Source organism: Eschscholzia californica, unplaced genomic scaffold (assembly GCF_041429995.1).
Source record: "Eschscholzia californica isolate CP2 unplaced genomic scaffold, dmEscCali1.0.p SCAF_1, whole genome shotgun sequence".
In the NCBI taxonomy this organism is placed as follows: Eukaryota; Viridiplantae; Streptophyta; class Magnoliopsida; order Ranunculales; family Papaveraceae; genus Eschscholzia; species Eschscholzia californica.
Genome location: NW_028238198.1, coordinates 77,033,710 through 77,060,849, shown reverse-complemented (window position 1 = coordinate 77,060,849; position 27,140 = coordinate 77,033,710). Strand labels below are relative to the sequence as shown.

At 35.2% G+C, this 27,140-nt stretch overlaps 2 protein-coding genes and 1 long non-coding RNA gene across 3 annotated transcripts; 1 reads left to right on the top strand and 2 right to left on the bottom strand.

Annotated features, from left to right (window-relative positions):
• The first annotated feature begins 1,699 nt into the window (after window positions 1-1,699).
• LOC147569358 (IAA-amino acid hydrolase ILR1-like 5) lies at window positions 1,700-25,020 on the top strand. The gene is made up of 3 exons (XM_086662512.1): window positions 1,700-1,903; window positions 23,839-23,964; window positions 24,682-25,020. Exons 1-3 carry the CDS (start codon window positions 1,700-1,702, stop codon window positions 25,018-25,020), a joined length of 669 nt encoding a protein of 222 aa, XP_086518638.1.
• LOC147569360 (uncharacterized) lies at window positions 6,034-8,772 on the bottom strand. The gene is made up of 2 exons (XR_015231252.1): window positions 8,726-8,772; window positions 6,034-8,686 (listed from the first exon to the last, which is right to left on the bottom strand). It is a non-coding gene; the product is annotated as an uncharacterized LOC147569360 (long non-coding RNA).
• Window positions 12,005-16,224, bottom strand: LOC147569359 (uncharacterized). The gene is made up of 2 exons (XM_086655845.1): window positions 14,475-16,224; window positions 12,005-14,386 (listed from the first exon to the last, which is right to left on the bottom strand). The coding sequence occupies exon 2, from the start codon at window positions 14,344-14,346 to the stop codon at window positions 13,180-13,182; it is 1,167 nt and encodes a 388-aa protein (XP_086511971.1). The 5' UTR covers window positions 14,347-14,386; window positions 14,475-16,224; the 3' UTR covers window positions 12,005-13,179.
• Window positions 25,021-27,140: the final 2,120 nt, after the last annotated feature.

The following is a 27,140-nucleotide window of genomic DNA, read 5'->3' as shown; positions in this document are numbered from 1 at the left end:
TAATTAATGGAGGGGCAAAGAAATGTATTCCATCCAATAGCGGCGTCTCTGTGCTTTGTCATCTTGTTCATAATCTTCTGTCGAATGACATCCAAGAGTGTTGTTACAACATCTAGATGAATGTCACAACATTATACGAAATGTTTAGTTTGTCTGGGTAGTGGTCAAACAATTTAACAAATGTTAAGGCAAATTTGGAAATATTACACAACGGCGGAGTATGTTCGTTTCAAATTCAAAAGTTCTCTCATCAGCGGAGAAGTGTAGGTATTTTAAATTGAATTATGCTTTGCAATTTAACAAATGTTTGGGCACTGCTTAAAATGCTTAGAAAACGTTAGACTGATCTGAACATCTTTAATACAAAATTGTGGTGAACATTTTTCAAAATGTTCACACATCCTTTAAAATGTTAACACAAATTGTAAAGTGTTTTTAACAAAACGAGAACAAGTTGCTACTGTTAACATAACTGTACGGAATAGTGTTAACACATCCCGTAAAATGTTTAGACAAACTGTAAAGTGTTGCTTACAAAACGATAAAGTGGTTGCTAATATTAAAAAACCTGTACGGAACAACAATGAAAACACCATGAAAATACCCTAAAACCAAGAACAACCTCACCAATGGAGCTTCAAATAAGTAGATATATAAATCTATATATTTAACTCTCTACAAAACTATGAAAACACCATGAAAACACCCTAAAACCAGATTTGAAGTTTTTTTTAACCCCCATTAAAGAAGATGATGATTGAAGATAAAAGATGATGAAGGTTGCTCAAACGAAGAAGATGATGAAGGTCGCTCAAACGTGAAAAGGGTTTGTGTCTCGGTTTATTTAGAGAGAGAAAGGTGAAAAAGATTGAATATGGCGATTAACGAAGATGATGATTGAAGATGATGATTGAAGATGATGATTGAAGAAGATGATGACTGTAGAGAGATGAAGGTGGAAAAGTTTGAATATGGTCGCTGAGGTTCGAGAGAGAAAAGAGGGTTTGGGTTTGTATTTCGGTTTAGGTAGAGAGAGAAAGTGAAGATGATGATCGAAGAAGATGATGACTGTAGAGAGATGAAGATGATGATTGAAGAAAACGATGGTCAGTGAGGTTCGGTTTTAATATGGTACAGAGAGAAAGTGAAAACAGATTATGGAGAGAGAAAGATATTTGATTTCTGGAAGAGAGATATTTTGGAGAGAGAAAGATATGGTTTCTTATAGAGGTAGAGAGTTGTTGGATATATATAGGAGGGCAAAAGAGATATTAGAAGAAAATATTAGGTCTTAGAGATACAAGTTGGGTCCAGATTGAGCATAGGGATGTGTATTTGGGTTTGATTTGAGATTTTAGTTGATTTTTGGGTTTTGGGTGGGTTAATAATCCCTGTTGGATTTTGTTTTGTATTTGGGCCCAAAAATTGGCCTTTCATCAAAAAATTATATTTTAAAAGTCCTAAAGCAATATCACTACCTGCCTGACTTCATGAGTGATAAGTGGCATCTTCACCCTTCTTTGGTAACATTTTTCTCTTCAAACTTAAGCTTACATATTTATGTGAGAATCTCGATTGTTTCTCTCTTGGGTGTATGAAACCCTTATGTCTTCTCCTTCTGCCAATTCTATCACTCCTGTTATATGTTTCTCTCTCTACCTTTCACCATGATCACCATGAAAGCTACTCAAAAGAGCTTATGAAATCGACCAAGAAGGAACAAAATTGGTTAGTATCAATCAGGAGAGAAATCCATGAAAACCCAGAACTTCTATTTCAAGAATACAAAACTTGTGCTCTTATTTGCAGTGAACTCGATAAACAAGGGATTTCTTATTCTTACCCTCTTGCCCAAACTAGTGTGGTTGCTCTTCGAGCTGATATGGATGCTCTTCCATTGCAAGTATGATAAACCCATTGTTAGAAAAAATTGTCTTCGATAAACAAATAAGAGAGATGGAAATTAGAAGCTTGAAACGTGTACTAGGTACACTTTCCTTAAGCATTATTTGCCCCCTCTCACTCGAGATTACTTGAAGGGTATTAGGCAAATTACTTCCCAAGATATGACAAGCCTTTGTGAAACTACACCAAGTAATTTGTGGAGATTTCACTTAAAAGAGCATTAGAACAAATTGAAGATGGCAAAGGAGATTCCGACATAATTTTTACAACAACTTAAAATCTGTTTTGAGAATATCTAATTTATAGAAAACAAAACGACACTTTTCAGACAAAATCTTTTCACAAAAAAGTATATCTCTCCATATACATTTCTATTTTATAAAATAGATTACTCAATAACTTGTCCAAAATTCCAACAATCCCCCACTTGGACAATTATTAATAAAAGGGTTATTTCCCAAATGGACCCCAACTTTGTGATCAGCTTCCTGCCTGGGCCCATAGATTAGCAAAAATACTCATATGGCCCCCTTTTTCAATTAACTTTAACTTTCCGTTACACTCTCTCCTCCATTACTTTTTCTCTCTCTGCCACATCATCTGTTACGCCACCTCATCATCTTCTCCGGTGAAGGTTGTCGGTCGGCGACCTTCAAACATAAAAAAATATATTTCTCTCTCTCTCTAAAAATTTTGTTTTTTAAAAACACCAGATCTAGAGAGGGTTTAAAAAAAAAATTAGAGAGAGAGAAGAGAGAGAAAAAAAAGTTTTTTTTTTTTTTTTAATTTGAAGGTCGCCGGTCGGTGACCTTCACCGGAGGAGATGATGTGGCAGAGAGAAAAAGAGATGGAGGAGAGAGAGTAACGGAAAGTTAAAGATAACTGAAAAAGGAGGTCATATGGGTATTTTTGCTAATCTAGGGGGTCAGGCAAGAATCTGGTCACAAAGTTGGGGGCCATTTGGGAAATAACCCTCAATAAAACTCATTTGCCAAACTAAATATATTAGTATTAGTGCATAAAGTATGATATCTTTCGATTTGAACCATACCTTAGTGTAAGTGCACAAAGTTTTATCGAAATCCCAGGTAGCTTGTAGCTTTGAACCAGTTATTCCTTGTGATAAAACCGGTTACACCACACACACAATACATTTGTTCTTTTGCTCCACACATTTCTCGCTCAGCACTTATATGACCAAGTGCTTCTTGGTTTCATGAACTCTCCTTAGATAAACTCTAAATCTCAAGAGAGGCAACACCACTTCTAAGTTCACATAGTTGAAGTTCTTCCAGTATCTTTGCTACTTTAGAGACACTTGTCCTTGACTGAACTTCATTAAGAGTTTTAGACTCAACCTCAATCCGTAGCAACCAACACTTATCATCCTAGATAGGGTTAGATATAAATTTAAGTGTTGAAATTAGTTACTTATCAATTATTTGTTGTTACCCATTGAACCTGAGACTAGTCATTTCCTAGTGTTAGGTTGGGTTGCCGTCAATGGTGACTTTTATTGATGGAGACCATCAAGATGAGCCTCACGGCCGAACTAGTTAGAGGGCCTCATGGCCGAGTCCATTAGGGTTAGAGTTTAGGAGTTTCCATGTTTTAGTATTTCCTACTAAGTCTAGGTTTAGAAGTTTCTATATTTGAGTATCTTTGATATTTAGGAATCCTAATTTGAGTCTATCTAGAAGTTTATAAGTTCCTATAAAAGGAAGTCAGGTCAGTCCTTGTTATTCAGATCAGAGAATATTATGAATCAAGTTTATTGTTAATCAAGTTTATCGTTTTGTTCTTTACTTTATCAGTTTATTTACGTATTTTATAGTTTATTTACGTATTTTATCATTGTTATAATGGTGGATTCCATTACTTTTACGCTTCCGCAACAATCTACATCAGCTGGTATTAAGAGCTTTAAGAATCTGGGAACAGATAAATTTTTTTTAAATACTTCTCATCTTGAATGTTGGAATAATCTTCCACGTTTAGGTTGGGATCCTTTAAGAGATGCACAACAACTCTATGTTGATCGAAAAGATCAAAACAAAATTAATGTCGATTCCAAAATTCCTTTGTTTGATTATCAATATCATATAGATTTTTGGATTCAACAGATGGAAGATTGGTTTATAAACCAAGAAGTCCATGACGAAGATAAGGTTTTTGTCGTCGAACAACACTTGTCTAAAAGAGTCTATGAAAAATTCAACGAGATGCAATGGAGACTCATTGATCAAGGAAAAAATTCGTCGACGATTGGACTACATTGAAAAGCATCTTTAGGTATGTTTTTCTTCCTTTAGATGAATATTTTTCATATGTGGAGACAAAGATTGAATCCAGTAGACAGTTCTTGAATGTTATTTCGGTCACCGTGTTCGATGGTATTGAAGAAGAAGTTCTTGACAAAAAGAATAAAATTTTCTCAATGACGGAGGAAAAAGAAGAACAAAGTGAATTATCCTCTTTTAGCTTGAAAAGGTCAGTTCATTCTAGTTTAGATTTGATTAAGCCATATTCGATTTTGGTTTATAAGCAACACAAAGATGAACGCGGGAAGATCGTTCAAGTGAAGAAATTCAAGGTTGATTTTTCCATAAAGTATTATGTGGTGTTTGTGGTCTTATTCATCAAATTAAAAGATGACGGGAGATGTTGCAATTTGTTGGAAGTTTCTTTCTTACATTTATTTTTGCAAGATTCTTTGCACTATGAGATTGAAGCTTGTGACTTCGTCCAAGTGGGTGTCCTTCAACCCCAATGCAATGTTCGCTCGAAGTGGGAATTAAGGATTGCATTGTGGAGTCTCACTTGAGGACAAGTTCGTTCTCGGTCGGGGAGTATGATGGAGACCATCAAGATGGGCCTCACGGCCGAACTAGTTAGAGGGCCTCATGGTCGAGCCCATTAGGGTTAGAGTTTAGGAGTTTCCATGTTTTATTATTTCCTATTGAGTCTATCTAGAAGTTTCTAAGTTCCTACAAAAGGAAGTCAGGTTTGTCCTTGTTATTCAGATCAGAGAATATTATGAATCAAGTTTATTGTTAATCAAGTTTATCGTTTATTATTAATCAAGTTTATCGTTTTATCGCTTTTATCTTGATTTCATCAGCTTTATTTCATTAGTTTGGTTTAATAACAATGGTGGATTCCATTACTTTTACGCTTCCGCAACAATCTACATCATTTATTTAAAGAGTTTCAACCCCATCTCTCTAGATGTTAAATTTAACTTACCTCTCGCCAGAGGTTTAGTAAATTGATTTACTAAATGGTCTCAAATATAATAAATTATAATTCCATCATGAATTATGTATTTCACATTTAATATTACCGACCATGTCTAATCTTCTCATTATTTTTGCACTATATGCACAATCACATTTAGAGATAAACAATCACATTGGATACCCCCACAATTTTAAATATCCAACAATTGATTGTCTCTCTTTCATTCGGCTCTCATGTAATGTTCTAGAGAAACACCAAATATTAAACTTGTAACATCTTCAATCTTGAAATTAGATTGGCCACTCTAACATCAAGATTGTTACAACTTCAATAATGTTTTCTCGATATTATGAGAAACACAATTCCATAAAATATCTCATAATATAATTATTAACCCCCACTGTTTTGAGTATATATAGTAGTGATGTTAACAAGGCCGGGCCGGCCCGGGCCGGGCCTTTCCGGGCCGGGCCTTTCCGGGCCGGGCCTAACCAGCCCGGGTTGAAAATTGACGGGTCGGGCCCCAACCCGGGTTGGTAATACAAGGGCCCAGCCCTGGCCTGTTAACTGGCCCGGGTTTGACCGGTCCGGGCCAGGCCGGCCCGCGGGCTTCAAAAAACGGGCCAGGTCAAATTTTTTTTTTTTTTTTTTGGAACACAACTTTTTTTATTTGAAAACACTTTTTCTTTTCATAAAGCCTATAAGTTGTGTATTACTTTTTTTTTTCCTTAGTTCTTTATCTAGATTAGTTTGTCTTTTAGTGGTTTCAAATTAATTGGTGTCACTTTTAGTGGTCACTATTTTGTCTTTTAGTGTAATTCTTTTAGTTTCTTCATTCTTTTGCAAGACAACTAAATTAATTGGAAACATAAATGAAAGACATTAAAATGGTAGAAATAAAGTTATTTTTTATTTAATTAAAATAAAATGAAATAAAAAAAATTACAAAACAAAAGGTAGATAATTGGATCACTATAGATTAAGCACATCCCAACTAGGTTGGCACCCACTTTAACCTATCAATCATTTCCAATTATCTTTACATTAGAAAAATAAAATTAAAACACAACATGATAAATAAGTAACTAATCTTCAATAATTACTTCATCTTCCACTTGTAGATCTTCAAATTCTTTTTGAAGTTCCTCTATGTAAGTGGTTTGTCTAGTTGCAAAATCATCCCAATCTTTCACGCATATAATTGCTTCAAAAATATCCCAATTTAACCGGTTCCTTCAATCGGTCAAAACCCGTGAACATGCACTAAAAGCCGACTCCGATGCAACGGTTGATGCGGGAGGACAAAGTAAATCACGTGCCATAATTTGCATAATTGGGTAGTAGATTCCATTTTGTCTCCACCATTGTAGAACATCGAAGTTATTATCATTTATGCTTGTGTCATTGTTTAAAACACCTTGTAAATACATTTTAAGTTCAAAACATTCACCACAACTTTGATCACCTTGATTATTTCTTTTATTTAGTAACAATTTTTGCCATGGATGATTTTTACTAGACGAAGCAATATTTTCACTACTTTGAATCGTTTGAGTACCATATATCCGTTCATATTGTTCATATAAATCTTTTAATAAACCATACACATATTCGTCAATTGAAAAATTTGGGCGTTTACCAAGGTTATCATAAATGTTAAATAATATAAGAGAGGTATTTTCTACCTTTAATCTAGGATCCATGCATGAAGCTAAAATGAATAAGGTAGGAATTTCTTGCCAATATTTTTTGAATTTTAGCTCCATTTGACTAATTACTTTATCATAAATTTGATAATGCTTAGAATTAGCAAAAGCTTCGGTCATATCATATAGCTCTCTTAATACTAGATTTGTGGTAGGATAATAAATACCGGATAATATAGTGGTAGATTTATAAAAAACCTTTAGAATATTTAAAAATAAATCACATTTTTTAAAATCAAAAATATTCAAACCAAATTGATTTTCAAATCCAACAAAGTCCATAATTACATTTTCATAACCACTATACGATTTTAACATTAGATATGTTGCATTCCAACGAGTGGGTTCATCCGCCATAAATTTTTTGGGTTTTAGACCCCTAGCTTTACACAATTCCGAGTAATTTTGCCATCTACTATTTGAACTATCAATGAAAGTAAGAGCATCGGAAATTTTTTCAATAAAATTAAGATTCTCATCTTTTGAAATTGTTTTAATACCATCTTTAACAACTAAATTAATGATATGACATACGCATCTAACATGAGTTATTTTTTTACCGTAAAATTCATTAAAATGTAGAGTTTGAAGTAAAGACATGGCACTTGTATTAGCGGACGCATTATCAAAAGTAATACTAATACATTTTTTCATAACATCATATTCTCTAAGTATGCTAGATATGTGTTGATATATTTGATTACCATCATGAGGATAACTACATAACCGAAGACCAATAATACGTTTACATAAAATCCATGTCTCGGAGTTAATATAATGTGCGGTTACAACTAGAAAACCGAGTTTGTTGCAACCACTCCATATATCCGAAGTAAAAGAAATACCCCCTTTCACATTTTGTAGTTCGTTCATCACAAAATTTTTTTGATTTTTAAAAAGTTCAATGATGTCATTCCTAATGGTGTGTCTACTAGTTTTACGATATAAGGGTTGAACGGAATTCTTAAGCCAACGTTCTAATTTTGGATCTTCGGCATATGTTAAAGGTTGTTCACCACTTGCAATATATAAAGCTAAATCTTCTCTCATTTTTTTACTATTATATGTAAATAATGGTTGACTACTATTTTCACTTCCAACTATGGTTGTTTGAGTTGGAGCACTCCCTTCATGCTTAGGTTTACAAGTTTCTAAATGTCGTTTTAAAGTAGACGATCCTTTCGAAGGGTCTCCGACATAATCTTTTTTACAAAACATACAAACCGCCCTCATACTTTTAACCCCTTTGACCGTTCTTTCTTCTTGCGTAAAATAATTCCATACATTGGATTTCAATTTTCTTTTAGATTGTTGGGTTCCGGGGGTATTAGTCTCTACGGTTGGTTCTTCACCGGACATTTGGACATTATCATGTCCGGAGGGACTACCAAAATCATAGTTATCCATAACTAAAATAAAAATGAGAGGGTAGGAGAAAAGAAATTATATGTAAAAAACTCAAATAAGTTGACAAGGAAGTAAATTACTTACTTGATACACTTAATTGAAGTCTTGAGTAATTGATTACTAAAGTAATTAATTGAAGTCTTCAATAATTGATCACTTGACTCTTGAATAATAGTCCTCTTTAATTACTAAACCAATACTTGAAAATGTTGATATCTTGAATATTTGTAGTTCTAAATAATGAGAGGTAAAATAATAAAGATGAAAATTTTTAGAGCTTGAAGAATATAGAGCTTGAAGATGAAGTTAAGAGAAGTAGAGAAGATGAGATAGTTTTGAATGGAAATTGAGTAAAGAAGAGGAGATATTTATAACAAAAGGGGGGAAGTAAAATGACACATTTTACCCCCCCCCCCCCCCCCCAACAACTAGAAAACGGCTAGTTGGGGGATAAAAATGGTAAAAACCCCCAACTAGCCGTTTTTGTACTTGGTTAAAAAAAAAAAAAAAAAAATTTGAAATCTGACCGTTGAGACGGGCCGGGCCGGGCCGGGCTGAAATCCGGGTTCTTCCCGGGCCGGGCCGGTTATGGCCCGCCGGTCCAAAACTATAGGCCCAGCCCGGGACCGCCAACAGACCCGGGCTAACCTGGCCCGGTATCCTAACTGGCCGGGCCGGGCCGGGCCTGTACGGAACGGGCCGGCCCGGCCTTTCTAACAACACTAATATATAGTAATATTACTCTCTATGTGAGCCTCGCCCCCAAAAACTTGATGGGCCTAAAAATAGGTCTTTTCCCGCAAGTATACGGGGTCAAGTTATAGTATTGAAAATAAGATCGAGTATCGTCCCAAGGGATAAGTAGGAAATTTCGGATATTGACGGCGAGTTTAGCCCAATAATCAAAATGTCAATAGCTAACTTAGACTAAAACACACACACACACACACCCCATTTCATAGATTTGATTTGATTTGCATGTAAGAAATAAGAAAACGAATAAAACTAACTAAACTAACTAAGATAGAGGTAAGAAGATATCTAAGGTTATAAAATCCACCACATAATTTCACTTTATAAAACAAGCACTTAATTACTTAAATCTCTTTTGTATTTACTCGGGATCCAATATAATGAACTATTTGGATTCCGGATGATATTCTAGATAAAACAATTTTATAATTAAGAATGTATGATTGACTACCATATAAAACTAATTTCCTACACTATCATTCAAGATCTAAAAGGCATATCTCATCTAATAAATCAATAAAAGCATGAAATATCTAATTATAATACATGAATGACAATAAGGTTATAGAATCAACATGAAATGACAATCAATAGGCATTAAAGCACATCAAAGGATTTAATTAATCAAGAACAAGTATTATAAAGATCCAAAATGGGTTTCATTTACAACCTTAGATTGCTAAATTAACTATACATGGAATCTAGAATAACATTCATTGACATTGTAAAATAAATGAAAATACTAAGAAATTAATGGAAAGAAATCACCAAGAATGCTCAAATTCCATATTCCCATGTATCTCCATTTTGATGTCCAAGATTTGCTCCATTTATGTTCAAGAATTGTACTCCAAGAAATCCAAGTAATAGCTATTTTATTGCCACCCAAATAAGAAAAAGAGATAGAAGGAAGAAATTAGATCTAGAAAGAAGTTGGAAAGAAGAGATGAAGAGGGTTAGAAATGGTGGAAGAATATGGAAGAAAGAAGGAGATGACTATTAATGGTAGAGAAGAAAGTAGTAGTATTAGTAGAGAAGATAGAAAAAGAATGGGAAAAATGGATTAGGTTGAAGAAAGAAATAGGTAAGAAGAAGAGGTAGAAGAAAAGAATGGAGGATTAGGGTTAGAAGATAGAAAGAGAAGTGGCTTAGAAATTAGGTAAGGAAGCCATTGAGAGGGTTTGCAAGTCTAGGTTTTAATGGAGGAGAAAATGATTTATTTATAGGTGGGTTTTGGTTTTGGTTGGGTTAAATGGTAAAAAGGATGAAAAGAAGGGTTAGTTTTGGGATTATAGGATTAAAAATGAATAAAACCCTAATTCTACTCATGACCCCGGCGGCTAGGGTTCCAAGAGAGAAAGTGGGAGACACTTGTCGCAAGGAGGGAAGGCAAGTAATCTGGCCGTTAGGGTTTAGAATGAAGCGATTCAGTGCTTCGCGGCTATGTGGGAAAAGAAGCGGCATCAAATAGCATCCGTCGGATCAGGAGAACGCCGGATCTGGATAGCTAATACTAGGCCACGTAGTCGGGAGCACGGAAGCTAAAAAGCTTCGGGCAACACAGAACAAGAATAAGGGTCGGGAGTCACAGCAGCCGTAGATCTTGAAAGCGCGGGAACGACCGGCTGAGATTAAAACGTTGGATCGGGACCACCAAATTAAGCTGCAGCGCGCTCCACCGGATCATGCTCTTAGGGTCTATTTTGTTGCTGAGCGAGAATACGGGATTTAGATGGACCGGCCTCCGGAGAACGCCACGTGTTCCTTTGTATACCGCATGCCCGAATTTCTACCAAAAGTGTCCCACCAAGTCAACAGCATTTGACCCAACTTTGACTTTGGTTAATTCCTTCGTCCGGACTCCGATTTGACTTCAGTTTTCTCCTACGGGCTCGTCTCGACCTCTACTTTTCAACCACGCACTGACCTTGGCCAAATTACCAGATTGTCCTTGACTCCAAATGACCAAAATACCCTTTATGCATCTTTTCCTCGATTTTAACCGTTTTTCACACCTAACTCTCCAAAAGACACCTAATCAAGAAAACCAACCATTTTATTATAATAAAGACTCGAAACCGACTAACTTGGCTAAATTAAACGACTCAGATGGGACATTTTCATGACCCATCAAACATCCCCAAACTTAGATTTTGCTAGTCCTCGAGCAAAACAAAATAAAAGAAAAACCTAACTCACTTTCGGAGGCATCCCGGTTGCATTTAGCATATGCAACAAGCCGTTAAACCCCTAGGTTGTCCTAGTGGACGAGTGTTGTCTCGTGAGGGTTTCCAGAGAATATACCCACAAAATTCAAAAACATTTCTAAAATACAATAGGGTCCAAAAGCACTCAAAGTCAACTAAGACGGACTAAAAATGTTTATCTCCTAGAAAATTTTAGCAAGCTAATAGGAATCAGTCAAAGTTAACAACACTATACAGACGTTAAAGATCTCTTCACTAATAATCTAGACTCAAAGTGTACCTGACTAGCCACAATGAGAATCACTTCAGTTCCAAGCAGACAGACCCTTGATCCCTATCTTAATACATTTCGCCTCGACTTTGGCCTCACAGACATACGCTCTAAAAGATGAAATCACTCAGAAATGGTTCGCTCGTATGTGTGAGTGTGATCACGACTATAGACTCAACAAATAAAAAGGGGTGAGGACAATATTTTAGAACGAATGATCTACGAAAAGGAATATAACCACTAAATAGAGTGGGGAAGCTCACTCGCTCTTCTCACCCATTCTACCCTCTAAAAATGCATTCTAAAGGTTAACGGATACTAGAGATGGAATAATGATGGTGGATTCCCGAGAATGTCGACCTCTTCATGATAGAACCTCTTAAGCATCTCAACATTTGTTTCTTGCTTCGAATACTTATTCATGAACAAAAACACCAACACATATATACAATCACATCACTCACACAAAAGAGCTAACACATGCTCAAACATACACAAAAATCACTTTATTTCACTTTTTCTTTCTTTTTCTATCACTTTTTTTTTCATTTCTTTTTTTTTTCATTCTCTTTTTTTTTTTCTTTTTCTTTTTTTTCTTTTCATAACACAAATATAGTCAACCAAAACAAAATACTACACACACAACTCTTTTCTTGCAATCAACTTTTCATTTCATACTTGCTTTTGACATTCTTCATTCTTTTATCTCATGTCTTCATTCTCGGGATATAAGATGATGGCGTATCCGCTTTCCCCTAGTTGGCATTCTCATTGGGTTTCATGGACTACAAGGGCAAGGTTAATTCGCTATCCTAATGTCACTCCTAGTGGCTAAGGAAATTGAGCACACGAGATCAAATGAGCTCTTTTATAAGTTACGAGGTTGAGTAGCTCTTCATTCTACTCGGAGTTAGCGCGGAAGAGTACACTCGAATGGCAATTTAGGCTTTGAGCTCTCACATGGGTTAAGTCTCCACTAATGACTACTTTAGGTCTCTTAGAGATGTTTCTTCTTCACTAAGATGTAACTCACATGGCACAACACAAACACTAAAAGACTCGACTTTCATGCAAAGGCCATTAGCAATCACAAAACTCATCAACTCGACACATATGCATCAAAATTCTTAAAACTATCACTAGAATCACATGCAAATCTACTCAAAATGTTCAAAATTTTCAAATTTTGGCTAATTTGAACCCTTTTGTCTTTGAAACCCATGGTCATGCATTGGTTATGGTCATATCCCGCATCCCCAAACTTAAAACTAACATTGTCCTCAATGTTCTAAGCATATACTCACCAAAAGATAAAGAGGCATATCAATTTAAAAAGAAGAGTGGAGAGATATTACCATAACCGAAGGAGATAAAAGATGATACTACCAAGGCTCATGTATAAAGAGGTTCCAAGTTGATGCCAAGCTCGCGCCATCCCCAAACTTGGAACAAACCACGCCTCGGAAGTAAAACATATAAGAAATGCTCCTAAAATATCAACAAATATCATGAGAATGAAGCACATAAAACATATGACCATATAAAACCTACCACTAACGCGGGTATACACGATTGCATTGAGCTATGCAATTAGCCTTTAGTTCTCTTGATTTCACACAAGAACACGAGTTATGTCTCGTGGAGGGTTTCCAGAGATGATACCCACAAACATCAAGACCCATTAATCGGCCTAACTATCATAAAGCAAAAGACGAAAAATTTGGGGGTCAACCCAAAGAAAGATATATACAGGTGCTAATCGTCTCAAAAAAAGATAAAGAATACGAAGTGCACATGAGACGATAAAAGAAAACAAGCCATCCCCAAACTTAGTGGGTGCACAGTCCACTAAGTAGGTATAAATAGAAGGAACGACAACAAAGAAATCATCAAAAGGATCGACATACATGTGAAGAGTCAAAATATCAATCGAAGGCAAAAAATCATCTGGAAGCTTAGTGGACAGAATATCCACTATGCCCATAGACGTCTTTGGAAAGACGTCTGAAATGTCCCAAAAGGGATCAACAACCGAGTTTGAGATCATGTGAAAAGTCGAACTAGACTCTAAGGGTAAGGCAGTATGCTCGGGGACCAAGTCAAGATCCATGGTTTCCTTAGGCAAATAGTCTGACAAACTATCCAACATGTCACTAACTACTACGTCATCAATATCCTCAAAGGCATCTGGAGCTTCATAATCAATTATAATATCAGGCCTTCCTAGCATTGCATCTAAGACTGACTCCTTACAAGTGTCAAAAATTGGATAGTTCGGAATCGTGTCATCCTCAAACTTGCTCGTAGAGCCATCATCCTGAATCTCAAAGTCTAATATAGTTCTATCATGATGAGATGATACATGGTGAGGAAACGAGACAACAAGGTTATCAGTTTGTTCAAGCTCTTGGGCCCTCTCAGTTGATTCGTCGACATTTAACTTAGTATTAGGGTATGACGTATTACCCTCGCCATCGGACCTAGTACCCTCTTGAGTTTGGGGTGGTAAAACCCCTTCCTCGTCGGCTAATAACTGTGACAACATCATCTCTAATGGATGATTTAGAGATTCTAATTGATGATTTAGAGACTCAAACCTCTGGTGTAACTCTTGTTGCATTTGAATCTGCGTCTGTTGAAATTGATTTTGTGTCTCTTCAAGTTGTAACATCATTTCAGTCAGACGACTCACAGACTCTAATTGAGATCTATCTTCAAGAGTCTCTTCGTGATAAGGCTCACAAGTGTAATTAAATGAAGACTCTTGATAATAACTCCCACCGTACATACTAGGATCATACCTGCCTCTAAAATCATTGGTATCAGAATAGTGTGAACTATGAGGTCTCTCATACATATTTACTGTCGGACCATATCCATCACTAATTTGACCATCTCTATACATATGTCGGTATTCTCCTAGGGTCATACAAGATCGGTCAGACTCAAATGGTCTATTCCCCTCACTAATCGAAGCATCTCTACACATCCTTTGGTATTCACCTAAGGTCATATCAGGTCGGTTAGTGCGGGGAATCCTCGAAATAAGCTCATCATCATCAACATCGAATGGCCAACCGTTATAAGAACGTGCCATGATCTCACAATGCTCAAGGAACTAACAAACAAGCTATCAATGCAAATCAAAACTTATCCCACCAATCACACACAAGTAAGAAAGAAAGAGATAGAATACGATACTAGCGGATGCTCCTCTCATTTCGTTCTTCCTTCCGATTCCTTTCTGATTCTTTTGTTCCCCTTCGCTCCTGTGTTCCCGTTTTTGGGCTTTTCTCTTAAAGTAGTACCTAAAAAAAAGAATAGATAAGAAACTACGAAAATAAAGAAAGAAAACGTCTAAGTTAACAAATAACACTAAACTAAAGAACAAAACAAGCAAACAAAATCCTAACTACTAAACCTATCCCCGGCAGCGGCGCCAAAAACTTGGTTGACCTAAAACTAGGTCTTTTCCCGCAAGTATACGGGGTCAAGTTATAGTATTGAAAACAAGATCGAGTATCGTCCCAAGGGATAAGTAGGAAATTTCGGATATTGACGGCGAGTTTAGCCCAATAATCAAAATGTCAATAGCTAACTTAGACTAAAACACACACACACACCCCATTTCATAGATTTGATTTGATTTGCATGTAAGAAATAAGAAAACGAATAAAACTAACTAAACTAACTAAGATAGAGGTAAGAAGATATCTAAGGTTATAAAATCCACCACATAATTTCACTTTATAAAACAAGCACTTAATTACTTAAATCTCTTTTGTATTTACTCGGGATCCAATATAATGAACTATTTGGATTCCGGATGATATTCTAGATAAAACAATTTTATAATTAAGAATGTATGATTGACTACCATATAAAACTAATTTCCTACACTATCATTCAAGATCTAAAAGGCATATCTCATCTAATAAATCAATAAAAGCATGAAATATCTAATTATAATACATGAATGACAATAAGGTTATAGAATCAACATGAAATGACAATCAATAGGCATTAAAGCACATCAAAGGATTTAATTAATCAAGAACAAGTATTATAAAGATCCAAAATGGGTTTCATTTACAACCTTAGATTGCTAAATTAACTATACATGGAATCTAGAATAACATTCATTGACATTGTAAAATAAATGAAAATACTAAGAAATTAATGGAAAGAAATCACCAAGAATGCTCAAATTCCATATTCCCATGTATCTCCATTTTGATGTCCAAGATTTGCTCCATTTATGTTCAAGAATTGTACTCCAAGAAATCCAAGTAATAGCTATTTTATTGTCACCCAAATAAGAAAAAGAGATAGAAGGAAGAAATTAGATCTAGAAAGAAGTTGGAAAGAAGAGATGAAGAGGGTTAGAAATGGTGGAAGAATATGGAAGAAAGAAGGAGATGACTATTAATGGTAGAGAAGAAAGTAGTAGTATTAGTAGAGAAGATAGAAAAAGAATGGGAAAAATGGATTAGGTTGAAGAAAGAAATAGGTAAGAAGAAGAGGTAGAAGAAAAGAATGGAGGATTAGGGTTAGAAGATAGAAAGAGAAGTGGCTTAGAAATTAGGTAAGGAAGCCATTGAGAGGGTTTGCAAGTCTAGGTTTTAATGGAGGAGAAAATGATTTATTTATAGGTGGGTTTTGGTTTTGGTTGGGTTAAATGGTAAAAAGGATGAAAAGAAGGGTTAGTTTTGGGATTATAGGATTAAAAATGAATAAAACCCTAATTCTACTCATGACCCCGGCGGCTAGGGTTCCAAGAGAGAAAGTGGGAGACACTTGTCGCAAGGAGGGAAGGCAAGTAATCTGGCCGTTAGGGTTTAGAATGAAGCGATTCAGTGCTTCGCGGCTATGTGGGAAAAGAAGCGGCATCAAACAGCATCCGTCGGATCAGGAGAACGCCGGATCTGGATAGCTAATACTAGGCCACGTAGTCGGGAGCACGGAAGCTAAAAAGCTTCGGGCAACACAGAACAAGAATAAGGGTCGGGAGTCACAGCAGCCGTAGATCTTGAAAGCGCGGGAACGACCGGCTGAGATTAAAACGTTGGATCGGGACCACCAAATTAAGCTGCAGCGCGCTCCACCGGATCATGCTCTTAGGGTCTATTTTGTTGCTGAGCGAGAATACGGGATTTAGATGGACCGGCCTCCGGAGAACGCCACGTGTTCCTTTGTATACCGCATGCCCGAATTTCTACCAAAAGTGTCCCACCAAGTCAACAGCATTTGACCCAACTTTGACTTTGGTTAATTCCTTCGTCCGGACTCCGATTTGACTTCCGTTTTCTCCTACGGGCTCGTCTCGACCTCTACTTTTCAACCACGCACTGAACTTGGCCAAATTACCAGATTGTCCTTGACTCCAAATGACCAAAATACCCTTTATGCATCTTTTCCTCGATTTTAACCGTTTTTCACACCTAACTCTCCAAAAGACACCTAATCAAGAAAACCAACCATTTTATTATAATAAAGACTCGAAACCGACTAACTTGGCTAAATTAAACGACTCAGATGGGACATTTTCATGACCCATCACCCATTCACAAATATTAATGTGATTTATTGTAGTAGATACTCCCAGTGGCATCTCCAAAGTTATTATCACAAATATTAATGTGATTTAATGTAAAGTGACGAGATATCATTGAATTGTGATAAAAAAAAAACTCTTAAGGAACTCATGACTGTACAAGTCATCCGACACAATACTTCGGAGTTCCTGGTAAATGGTAACAATCAAACTTGACTTCGTTACCTGATCACCTCTTCTGGTGACTCCAGAACCTGGAGGTCCCAGGCTCGAATTTCAGAGAAGGTGGAATCTTTGGTTATTTGAATTGGGATTATTAGGGTATAAATAATGTAGTGTAGTTGGGCTTTAGGCCATTATCTAGTTGGGCTATAGGCCAGGTTATGTTGAAGTTTGAGTGGGCTATAGGCCAAGTCATGTTAGAGTTTGAGTGGGTGGGTAGCAGGCTTATCACATCTTTGATGTATTCAATACCAATTGTAACGACAATGTAATCGGTTCTCAAAAAAAAAAAAAATGTAGGCACCCCCACATTTCTTTTGCTGTGTAAGTTAACATGATTTTATGTGACCCTTTAGAAAACTCATACAAAGAGTACTCCGACAAAAGAGAACGAGTGACTTTACCAGGAACATTGCCATACGATTCAACATCTCTGTGACTCCTCTCATAAACATGGACACGTACCATTTTTTTTTTTTTGCGTCATCTTTGGAGTATAACTCCTCAAAAATAACCAATCTGCTATGTCTTGGTCTCCATGTCCAAGGTGAACAAAATCACTGATTTGAAGTGCTATATCTATTGTTCCATACTTCCATATGAATGTCTCAAGCATCTTTCTAAGAGTACTCCGACAAAAGACAATCCCCATGTCCCTAACATCCAAATAATGCCAACTTAGTAATTGTTCTCTATTTCAAATACATGGCCCTCTGATGTTCATAATCAAAGTCTCTCCTGGAATTTAAAAAAAACTTGTAACATGTGGATGGATCTCATCTTCCTATCCAAACATGACAAATTAACTTTCTAACCCCCCACTATAAATTAACATCCCATATTATATTCATTTTCACATACAACCTTTTATAGTGTTGTTCGTTTCCGCTTTTCATCTCATTCTCGAAGTACAAATAATTCTATTATTTTCTTCGTTTAAATTTAAGTTTACTGTAGCGCTACTATGTTGCCCTGGTCTTCTTCTCATAAGAAGAACAAGTTACAATAATCACACAAGACACATAAACAAGTATGGCTTTGAATTGTCACTATATATCTGAAAATTATAATTATAACTTGACTAATTATACGATTCAAAATACAATAGAAAGAAAGGACTTATCTGATCTATAGAAGTTATTGTTTCTCCTCTTCTTGTTCTTGTGTATTTCAACAAATCTATGATGATCTTCATTTGAAAATAAGTCTTCATTGGTTTGCATTAGAACTCCCATAACTAACAACTGCGGGAAGTTTGCTTCCATAGTTCAAATACCCAGTATCAGCACAGGCACTTAAAGTCGTGAAATCGTCTTGTTGAGTACGAGAGATTCTCATGTCTAGAAACAAAATTCATCCTGGGAAGACTCATTTTTGAATAACTAGTACTAATCCCCTCAAAGTACTCTACAAAACCATCTTGATTCAAGGAGAATCGGTAACAATACACAATTCTTAGATATACCATGCATGTTAACTTCCAATTTGCCTCAATTTCAACTCGTTAATTAAAACACCCCATTCTCACTGAAGACACCAACAGTTACTTTTCACATATCCACTCTAATGGCTACAAAGTCATTTAGAATAAAACCACTTTGTCATACAAAGAGTTGTTTGTCATATGATGAAACATCTTTCTGGTTATAAAGAGTTTCTTCACTATTGTGAGCAAGTGTTTTGTGCGAATTTTATGCACACTGTGATTGAAATACAGATTTCTTCAAAAGATTCATCAATCTCTCTTTAAGAAGTCCAAATATCATAAAATATTATAATAAAGAGAGAGTAATAGAAAACTTATCTGGACATCATTCCAATTGCAACTCTGAAGAGAAATAGATTATTGATTTAGTCGAAGTCATCCGCTTCTTTTACGAATTTAGTCGCCTACAAACAATTGTGATGCAATGTTCTTCCTGTGTGAACGACATACACTTTGCAAATCCAAATTTATTGGCCATCTTCAAGTTACTGATATATGATGATCATGCTTAAATTCTTAGTACAACTTCTTCATTTCACACTATTGAACAACAGGTAGGTCAGTCTCCATTTGCATCAACACCTCCATAATCTACTCCCGTGGCCCTATGTCATATAAGTTGAAAAGACACATCACTTCTTCAAAAGCCAATCAGAGATATATCTCTTCAAACTGCTGTTCCACTTTGTTTGTGTATCAACTTTGAATTGTCTTTGGTTGATACCATTATAAATGTAATTTATTCGGTACTGATTTATCAATTTAATTGTTCTCACAACAGTCTCTGACTTCACCAAATAATGCTTTAAGATTGTTATAGAAATAATTTTGGGAAACAAATACTGATGGATAGAAGAAGGATGGAAGCTTGAAACGTGTACTAGGTACACTTTCCTTAAGCATTATTTGCCCCCTCTCACTCGAGATTACTTGAAGGATATTAGGCAAATTGCTTCCCAAGATATGACAAGCCTTTGTGAAACAACACCAAGTAATTTGTGGAGATTTCACTTAAGGACCATTAGAACATATTGAAGATGGCAAAAGAGATTCCGACATAATTTTTACGACAACAGACAACTTATAATCTGTTTTGAGAAGATCTAAATTATAGAAAACAAAAGAGTTAATTCCTATATGGCCCCCTACTTTGTGACCAGCTTCCTTTATGACCCCTTTTTTTTCGTAAATTCAAATATGACCCCCTATTTTTATGTAAATGGCGTAAATACCCTTCCTAATTTCTAAATAAAATATTAAAAACATATTTATTTCCACCTCACCTCTCTCTCTCTCCACCTCATCTCTCTCTCTCTCCACCTCACCTCTCTCTCTATCTCTCTCCACCTCACCCCTCTCTCCACCTAACCCCTCTCTCCACCTAACCTCCCTCTCTCTCTCTCCACCTCACTTTGTCTTCTCCGATTAAATTCGCCGGCCGAAAAATTTTCCGGCCGGCGACCTCAAAAAAAAAAAAAAAACTCTCATCTCTCTCTCTCTCTCAAAAGATTTCGGCGAAGGGGTTACCCTTCGCCGGAATCTGTTGAACCAGACCTTTAGGTCTGGTTCAACAGAACAGACCTTCGAAGGGTCTGCTCGAACAGACCCTTGAAGGTCTGTTCCGAGCAGACCTTCAAAGGGTCTGCTCGAACAGACCCTTGAAGGTCTGCTCGTAACAGACCTTCAGATCTGTTGAACCAGACCTAAAGGTCTGGTTCAACAGATTCCGGCGAAGGGTAACCCCTTCGCCGGAATCTTTTGAGAGAGAGAGAGATGAGAGTTTTTTTTTTTTTTTAAGGTCGCCGGCCGGCGACCTTGTCGGGGAAGACAAAGAGGGAGAGGTTGAAAGAGAGAGACAGAGAAAGAAAGGTGGAGAGAGAGAAAAAGAAAAGTGGAGAGAAAGAAAAGTGGAGAGAGAGAGAGAAAGAAAAGTGGAGAGACATGTGAGGTGGAGATAGAGGTGAGGTGGAAATGAGGTGGAATGTATTTAATTTTATTTTGAAAAATTATAAATAGGAAGGACAATTAGGACATTTACTTGAAAATAGGGGGCCATATTTGAATTTACGAAAAAAAGGGGGCCATAAAGGAAGCTGGTCACAAAGTAGGGGGCCATATAGGAATTAACTCAAAACAAAAAGACACTTTTCAAACAAAATCTTTTCACAAAAAAGTATATCTCTCCATATACATTTATCAAAGATATAACTATTAGTAATCAAATTCAAATAATACAAACTAATTTCTGATTTTATAAAATAGATTACTTAATAACTTGTCCAAAATTCCAACACCCATCTCTTAGTTATCCATTATTGTGTTTAATTTGTCTGATACAAGATCAGAAAGAAGCTTCTTTTTTTATTAGAGCAACTACTTCTAATTCATGAGATTATCGCGGAGATCTTTAATTTAGCAAATTTTGATCTTCTCCCATTAGGAATATGATAAATAATTTTTGAGTTTATAGACCAAAAATAGGGTCCTAATAGGAGATATAGTCCTCTATAATCCTAAAAAGGATTTCAAAACCTAAATAATAATTTAAATGGATATCTAGTCCTTTTTGTCTCATCTAGAGAGAAAACACAAATCCATATAATACATATTAAAGATTTAATGTCTATATTAACCTTCTTTAATATCAAAACGTGATTTACATTCTAAACTGTTAAAGATATTTTTTCCATTTTTATCTCAACTTTCTCTCTCCAATCACGTTTGAATTGTAACTAACTACTATGTTGATAATATTCCGTAACTGAAATCCGGTAACTTTCCATCTCTCTCTCTAAAAACGAAATCTTCATTAAACATAAATTAAACTCACCACCAGCTGTTAAAAATTTCATTGTTTAATATTCAATCAAGAGCTTTCATCAAAACCTCCATTGTTATTTAGGTTTTATACTGTTTATCTCTTTATTCTAGCCATTGTTATTCAGGTTTAAAATCTTATCTTTATTGCTTTATAGGTTAAAGATTCATATAGAATCGTTGAAAACATCAAATCTTGATTTAGGTCTTTCTTTTCTTGTTTTCCATTTCAATAACTTTGAATCTGTTTTGCTGTAATCTTAACTACCTTCGAATGGAAGATTTATATTTTCTCTCTCTAAAACTTTCATAATTCTTTAAGATCTTTGATGTTTATTTCTTATTTAATGATTTGTTCAATGTTAGTATGTTATTTCTCCTTCCAATGTTCATTGTATATTTCTTCAGATCTACGTTAAATCCTCTTCTTTTTTTTGTTTTTTTTGCAGATCAGAATCATCTGTCCGTACAGTTCTTGATCTTTGTGATTATCCACACTTATTCCTATAACAGAATATAAAGTACAAGTACTTTACGATAACTTTCCATGTTTTCTGATAAAATTTGCTAATAATATCTTGATGTTTATCCTTTTTTATTCTTGTAACAGAATAAAAATTACAGTTACGTTACGATAAATTACCATACTTTTCTGATACAATTTGCATACATTTCACGTAAGATGATAGTATTAATGATCAAAGGTTCGTAAAGTATGAAAAATTTATCCAACATTACACGTCCTTTTTTTACCAGAACAGTGGCCATGACAAGCATATAAAACTTCTCTTAACCTAATAAACAATTGTACTTTTCCATACATTATACATAATTTATTGATCTGTACCTGTTATTTATGATCCATCTCATTTGTTTTTTATTAAATGTTTCATTATTAATGTATGTAAATTTGATTATAATTTTTTTTAACTAATACATATGTTTTTTTTTCTTGTAGTAAACCAGCACTGATGAAATTTCTTACAGAATCATCACATAAACTATAGAAGTATAAATTACGATGAATAAAATTGTTTCTATGATCCTGTTTGGACAACGGAGTCTTACGTGAAGACTTACAAGGAACATATAAACCCTGCCCCTAACTTCTATGAACCATGTACATTTAATGAAGAGTCAAAAACACTACCATGTTTGATTCGCCGTAAACCTGGAAGACCAAAGATAGTAAGGATCGAGAGCTCGGGCAACATTTTGACGGAGTTTGTTTTTAAGTTACCTAGTCTACTATGTTCTTTTCATTTACAATAAAACACAGATTATTGTTCAATAAAATTTCCTTTCAGTCGTACAAAGGTTGTGTTATTTACTATACAGTATACATAATTTATGATAAATCACATGCTTTATAACAAAAAACATGATTTCAGATTTACATTTCCTAACAAGTTACTATAATTTATGGTACATAATGGATAATCTAAGTATTCAATGGTACATAATGGATTCAATGGTACATTTCCTAACATGACATAAAAAACAAGTAATTTATGTCAGAAAATAATCTAAGTATTCAATGGTACATAATGGATGACACACACGCATATGATAAATTACGTTGTATACATGACAAATGATGGTTTCCTCGTCATAAATAACACATAATTTACGAACTTGTTTCATAATTTGTATTCGATGTGTGTTTATGTATGAGAACAAAATGAAAGTTAAGTGAGAGAAAGTTGATATATATGTTTTGAATATTAACCCCCAAATCACGCTAATTGATCTCAGAAAATATACTCTTTCCAAATCTGAAAATTAAGTGAGAGAAAGTGATATATAGATTTGGTTTCCAAATTTGAAAGGATGAGAGAGAAAATCTGTTTTGGAAAATAGAGTCCATGAGTATATAGACCAAAATCATCCCATCTTTTGATTTTTCTCTAAATTGCTTCATATTTGTTTAATGTGGGTGATAAATGTAAGAATAGTCCCACCACGGGTACTCTCACCATTAAGAAAATATCTAGATCGTCCACACACTGGTCCTATGTTGGTTGTCCACAAATTTAACATGATAATAAGAGCTACACCCACATGTGACAGGCCTAAGGGCTATGTTTGATCCATGTCACCCGAAAAGACATGTGTTTAGGCTCTAACGCCGAAGTGTAGGGGGACATGTGAGAATAGTCCCACATAGACAAAGTGTAGTCTTCTAACCAAGAATAAATACCTAAGTTCTTTTCACTCATTGCCACGTAATTGGATGATGATATCCAAGATTTCCCATTTTTCAATTTAAGGGTCTTGTTGAATGGGAACACGAGAGCAAAGTTGATGGAAAGATGCATGGTTGTGGACATGATGTTCATGTGACAATGCTTCTTGGAGCAGCAAAATTGCTTAATCAAAGCAAAGATAATCTCAAGGTAAAAAGTGTTATTTGAAACTTCAGAATAGAGTTTGGGTATTTTTAAAATCGTAATGCAGTGGGACAGTGAAACTTACGCAATTCCAGAACAAAGTTAAATACGTTTCAAATCCACTCAAGTTGGGAACTAGATTAAATTAGGATCTGAGTGGAAATTCGGGATTTATTCGGTAAGGCCAAATATTTTGTTCTTGAATGCTCTAAATGATGTAAACGTGTATGCAATAGCTCTATACATATGTTCACATGTGATGTTATTGTCTATTTTGCTCAACTAGAACCAAATGAACTTTTGGAAACCTGGCTTTTTGATCGGCCAACTAGGGTTGGACTTCACATTAGTAATGGTCACTTTTTAACCTAAAGTTTTTTGTCCGACTTGATAGGGTCTGGATCTTCGTCCCCTCATCTATTTGTGCTGCATATATACATGCTTATGTAGCCAATTTTCAACAAACAATTCTTTCTTCGAGTTGGAAGAATGTAACTAGCATTTCTATAACACGTTTCATTTTCATAAAAGACTAATGCTTTCTTGTAGCTTCACTTAAGCGTGATACAGTAGAGGGGGAACTTCTGAGTTATTACTAGCTTCAGAATGTGTTGGATTGTTCCAGGAGCCTAGCTTCAGTAGCTTGATTTTTGGAGATTTCGCAGTCAAAATGATTTTCGCTTTATTGTTTGAATTTGTTAAAATGCTATGTATTTGATGAAGGGAACAGTGAGACTTCTTTTCCAACCTGCCGAGGAAGGTGGTGCAGGTGCATCTCACATGATCAAGGAAGGTGCTCTTGGTGAAGCTGAAGCAATCTTTGGAATGCACGTAGACTACCAAAACCCCACAGGAAGCATAGCATCCATTGCTGGACCTGCATTTGCTGCTGTATGTTTTTTTGAAACAAAAATAAAAGGAAAAGGAACAAACTCCGTTGAACCTCATTTAAATGTGGACCCGATACTCGCCGCTTCTTTTGCAATTTTAGCTCTACAACAACTTATCTCAAGGGAAACAGACCCCCAACATAGTCGAGTAAGGCGCTATCACTATATATAGTCGCTTTCATGAGGTTGTATATATATATATATATATATATATCAATTCTTTCTACCATGAGAAAACCTTGATATCCATCGATGTACAACAATAAAAGAAAATTAAAAAAAGAAGAGAAAATAGCCCTCGTGTTAGAACGACAAAGGTATGAAAATTAAAAGTACCTATATACATGGTGTAAACTGTCTTAAGGATAGAGGTATCCTCGACTTGGATCTTTGTTATGTTTAATTTTTAATTAATAATTACTGTTTTCATCGTTTTCAACCTGATTTATCAGATAGAAAGACAAACAAAGTGGTTTACTCTGTTTTGTTTGAAAAATATAGTTTAAGGATTTGTTATATTAAAAGAGAACAAGGGAAACAACACGCTATTCGAGCCAACTTTTACTTCCCCCACTCTCTACTTCCTCCCTCTCTCTCTACAATCAAAGCTATCATCATAAAAGTAAAACCCTATCACTCAACATCCCTTGCTTTATTAACTTTTAGATACAACACGAACTTTTAGATACAACATGAACGCATATTCTTTGCATTTACAGTGACATTCTTTAAGCTAAGCATACGTCTTATCCCCAGATGTTTTTGTGCATTAATCTATACTCCCCTTTCAATGTTTTAGTCTGACCCTTTTTCTTCTACTTTTATCTGTTTTCCATATATTCATAGTTGTCCAAATTATGTACTTATCTTAACATATATTCTTTTAAAAGAGCTGGTTGAACAAAAAAACAACACCTAAACCTAGTATTTTTCTTTCTTCTGAGGGCCCTCGCTAAATTGCTAATGGTACCATACAATTTATTAACCCAACATAGACAACTTGTTTATCCAGTCAAGAATAAGGCTTAATAGGGGGATGTGTTTAGTACGAAATCCCTTAAGTAGTGTTCGTGATTGTTGAAGTAATGATAATATAATATGTAAATATATAGTTAATGTAAGGGTAGTATAGTCCATATAGATCATTTGTATTTATTCAAGTCTTTTCCTTGTAAGAACTATGAGAGAAACTAATCAATGAAAACTAGTTCAACCTTTCTCTACTCTTTTCTTCACTCTAGATCTACAACATAGTATCAGAGCAATAAATCCAATGAAGAGAAACTTGTTCTTGGTAAATCTCAAAACATTTTGGCTCATAGTTCCCTTTTCTAGTTGGATTTCTCTTGTTTCTTTCTTCATAGGGCAGATCTGAACCCTAACTTTCTCTTTCTAGATTTCAACTCATTTTCTATCTTTCTCTCTCTAGATTCAGCTTATTTGTGGTATTTGTGGTTGTTTCTAAGCATCCTTTACTCGAACTCGAAATTGTTGGTTGTTTATTTCTCGCCCAAACTCGAACTTGTTGTTGGTTATTACTCCATTTAAAATACCGACTTTTTGGTTACTTGCTTCACAAACTTGTTACTCAAACTTGATATTGTTTGCAAACACCATTCTTGATTCTTCCCACTTCAATTCTATTCTAATTTTCTCTTATCTCCTCTTCATATGATTTTATGAAAAACTAATGGAACCAAGTAGATTACTAACCAAAGAAACATTTGAGAGTTCTCATCCTTGATATGAAAAGTATGAGCAAATCAACTAAGAGAATTAACTCTTTTACCATAAAGGAACCCACAAACATGTTTTCAAAACATCAAAAGAAAACCATCTTTTAGCATAAGCATGATGTCTTTGATACATTCTATCAAACACTTAATGTGCATCATATTGGAAATCAAGATTTTGGAGAACTATAAGTATAGTTTCAAGATAAACATGGGGTATATAACTATTCTAACAAGAAATCCATGAATTCTTTTCCCCCTCTCTAATAGCTTTCCAATTTCTCTCAAAATATAACTTCATGGATCATGGATACACATAGATTTGATGTTGTGAAGGACTTGACATTTGAAATGCTTGAGATCATTGAAGAGTATATCATGTGATTTCTTCAACAAATCACTCTTGTTTAGATCTTTCATCTTCTTGTTAATCTTCATCATCTTCAAATACTATTGAGAAAAGTATTGAAGAATGATTAGATCTCAACAATAGAAAAGAACTACTCTTATTGGAAAGAAAAAAAAAACACTAAACTTGAACTAAAAACCGATAAAAACC

Coding starts and splice junctions, on each gene's coding strand:
- LOC147569358 (XM_086662512.1), top strand. CDS start 1,700: ATGAAATCGACCAAGAAGGAACAAAATTGGTTAGTATCAATCAGGAGA. Junction 1,904..23,838: donor TGGATGCTCTTCCATTGCAA/GTATGATAAACC, acceptor TTTCAATTTAAG/GGTCTTGTTGAATGGGAACA. Junction 23,965..24,681: donor AAAGCAAAGATAATCTCAAG/GTAAAAAGTGTT, acceptor TATTTGATGAAG/GGAACAGTGAGACTTCTTTT.
- LOC147569359 (XM_086655845.1), bottom strand. CDS start 14,346: ATGTATGAGAGACCTCATAGTTCACACTATTCTGATACCAATGATTTT.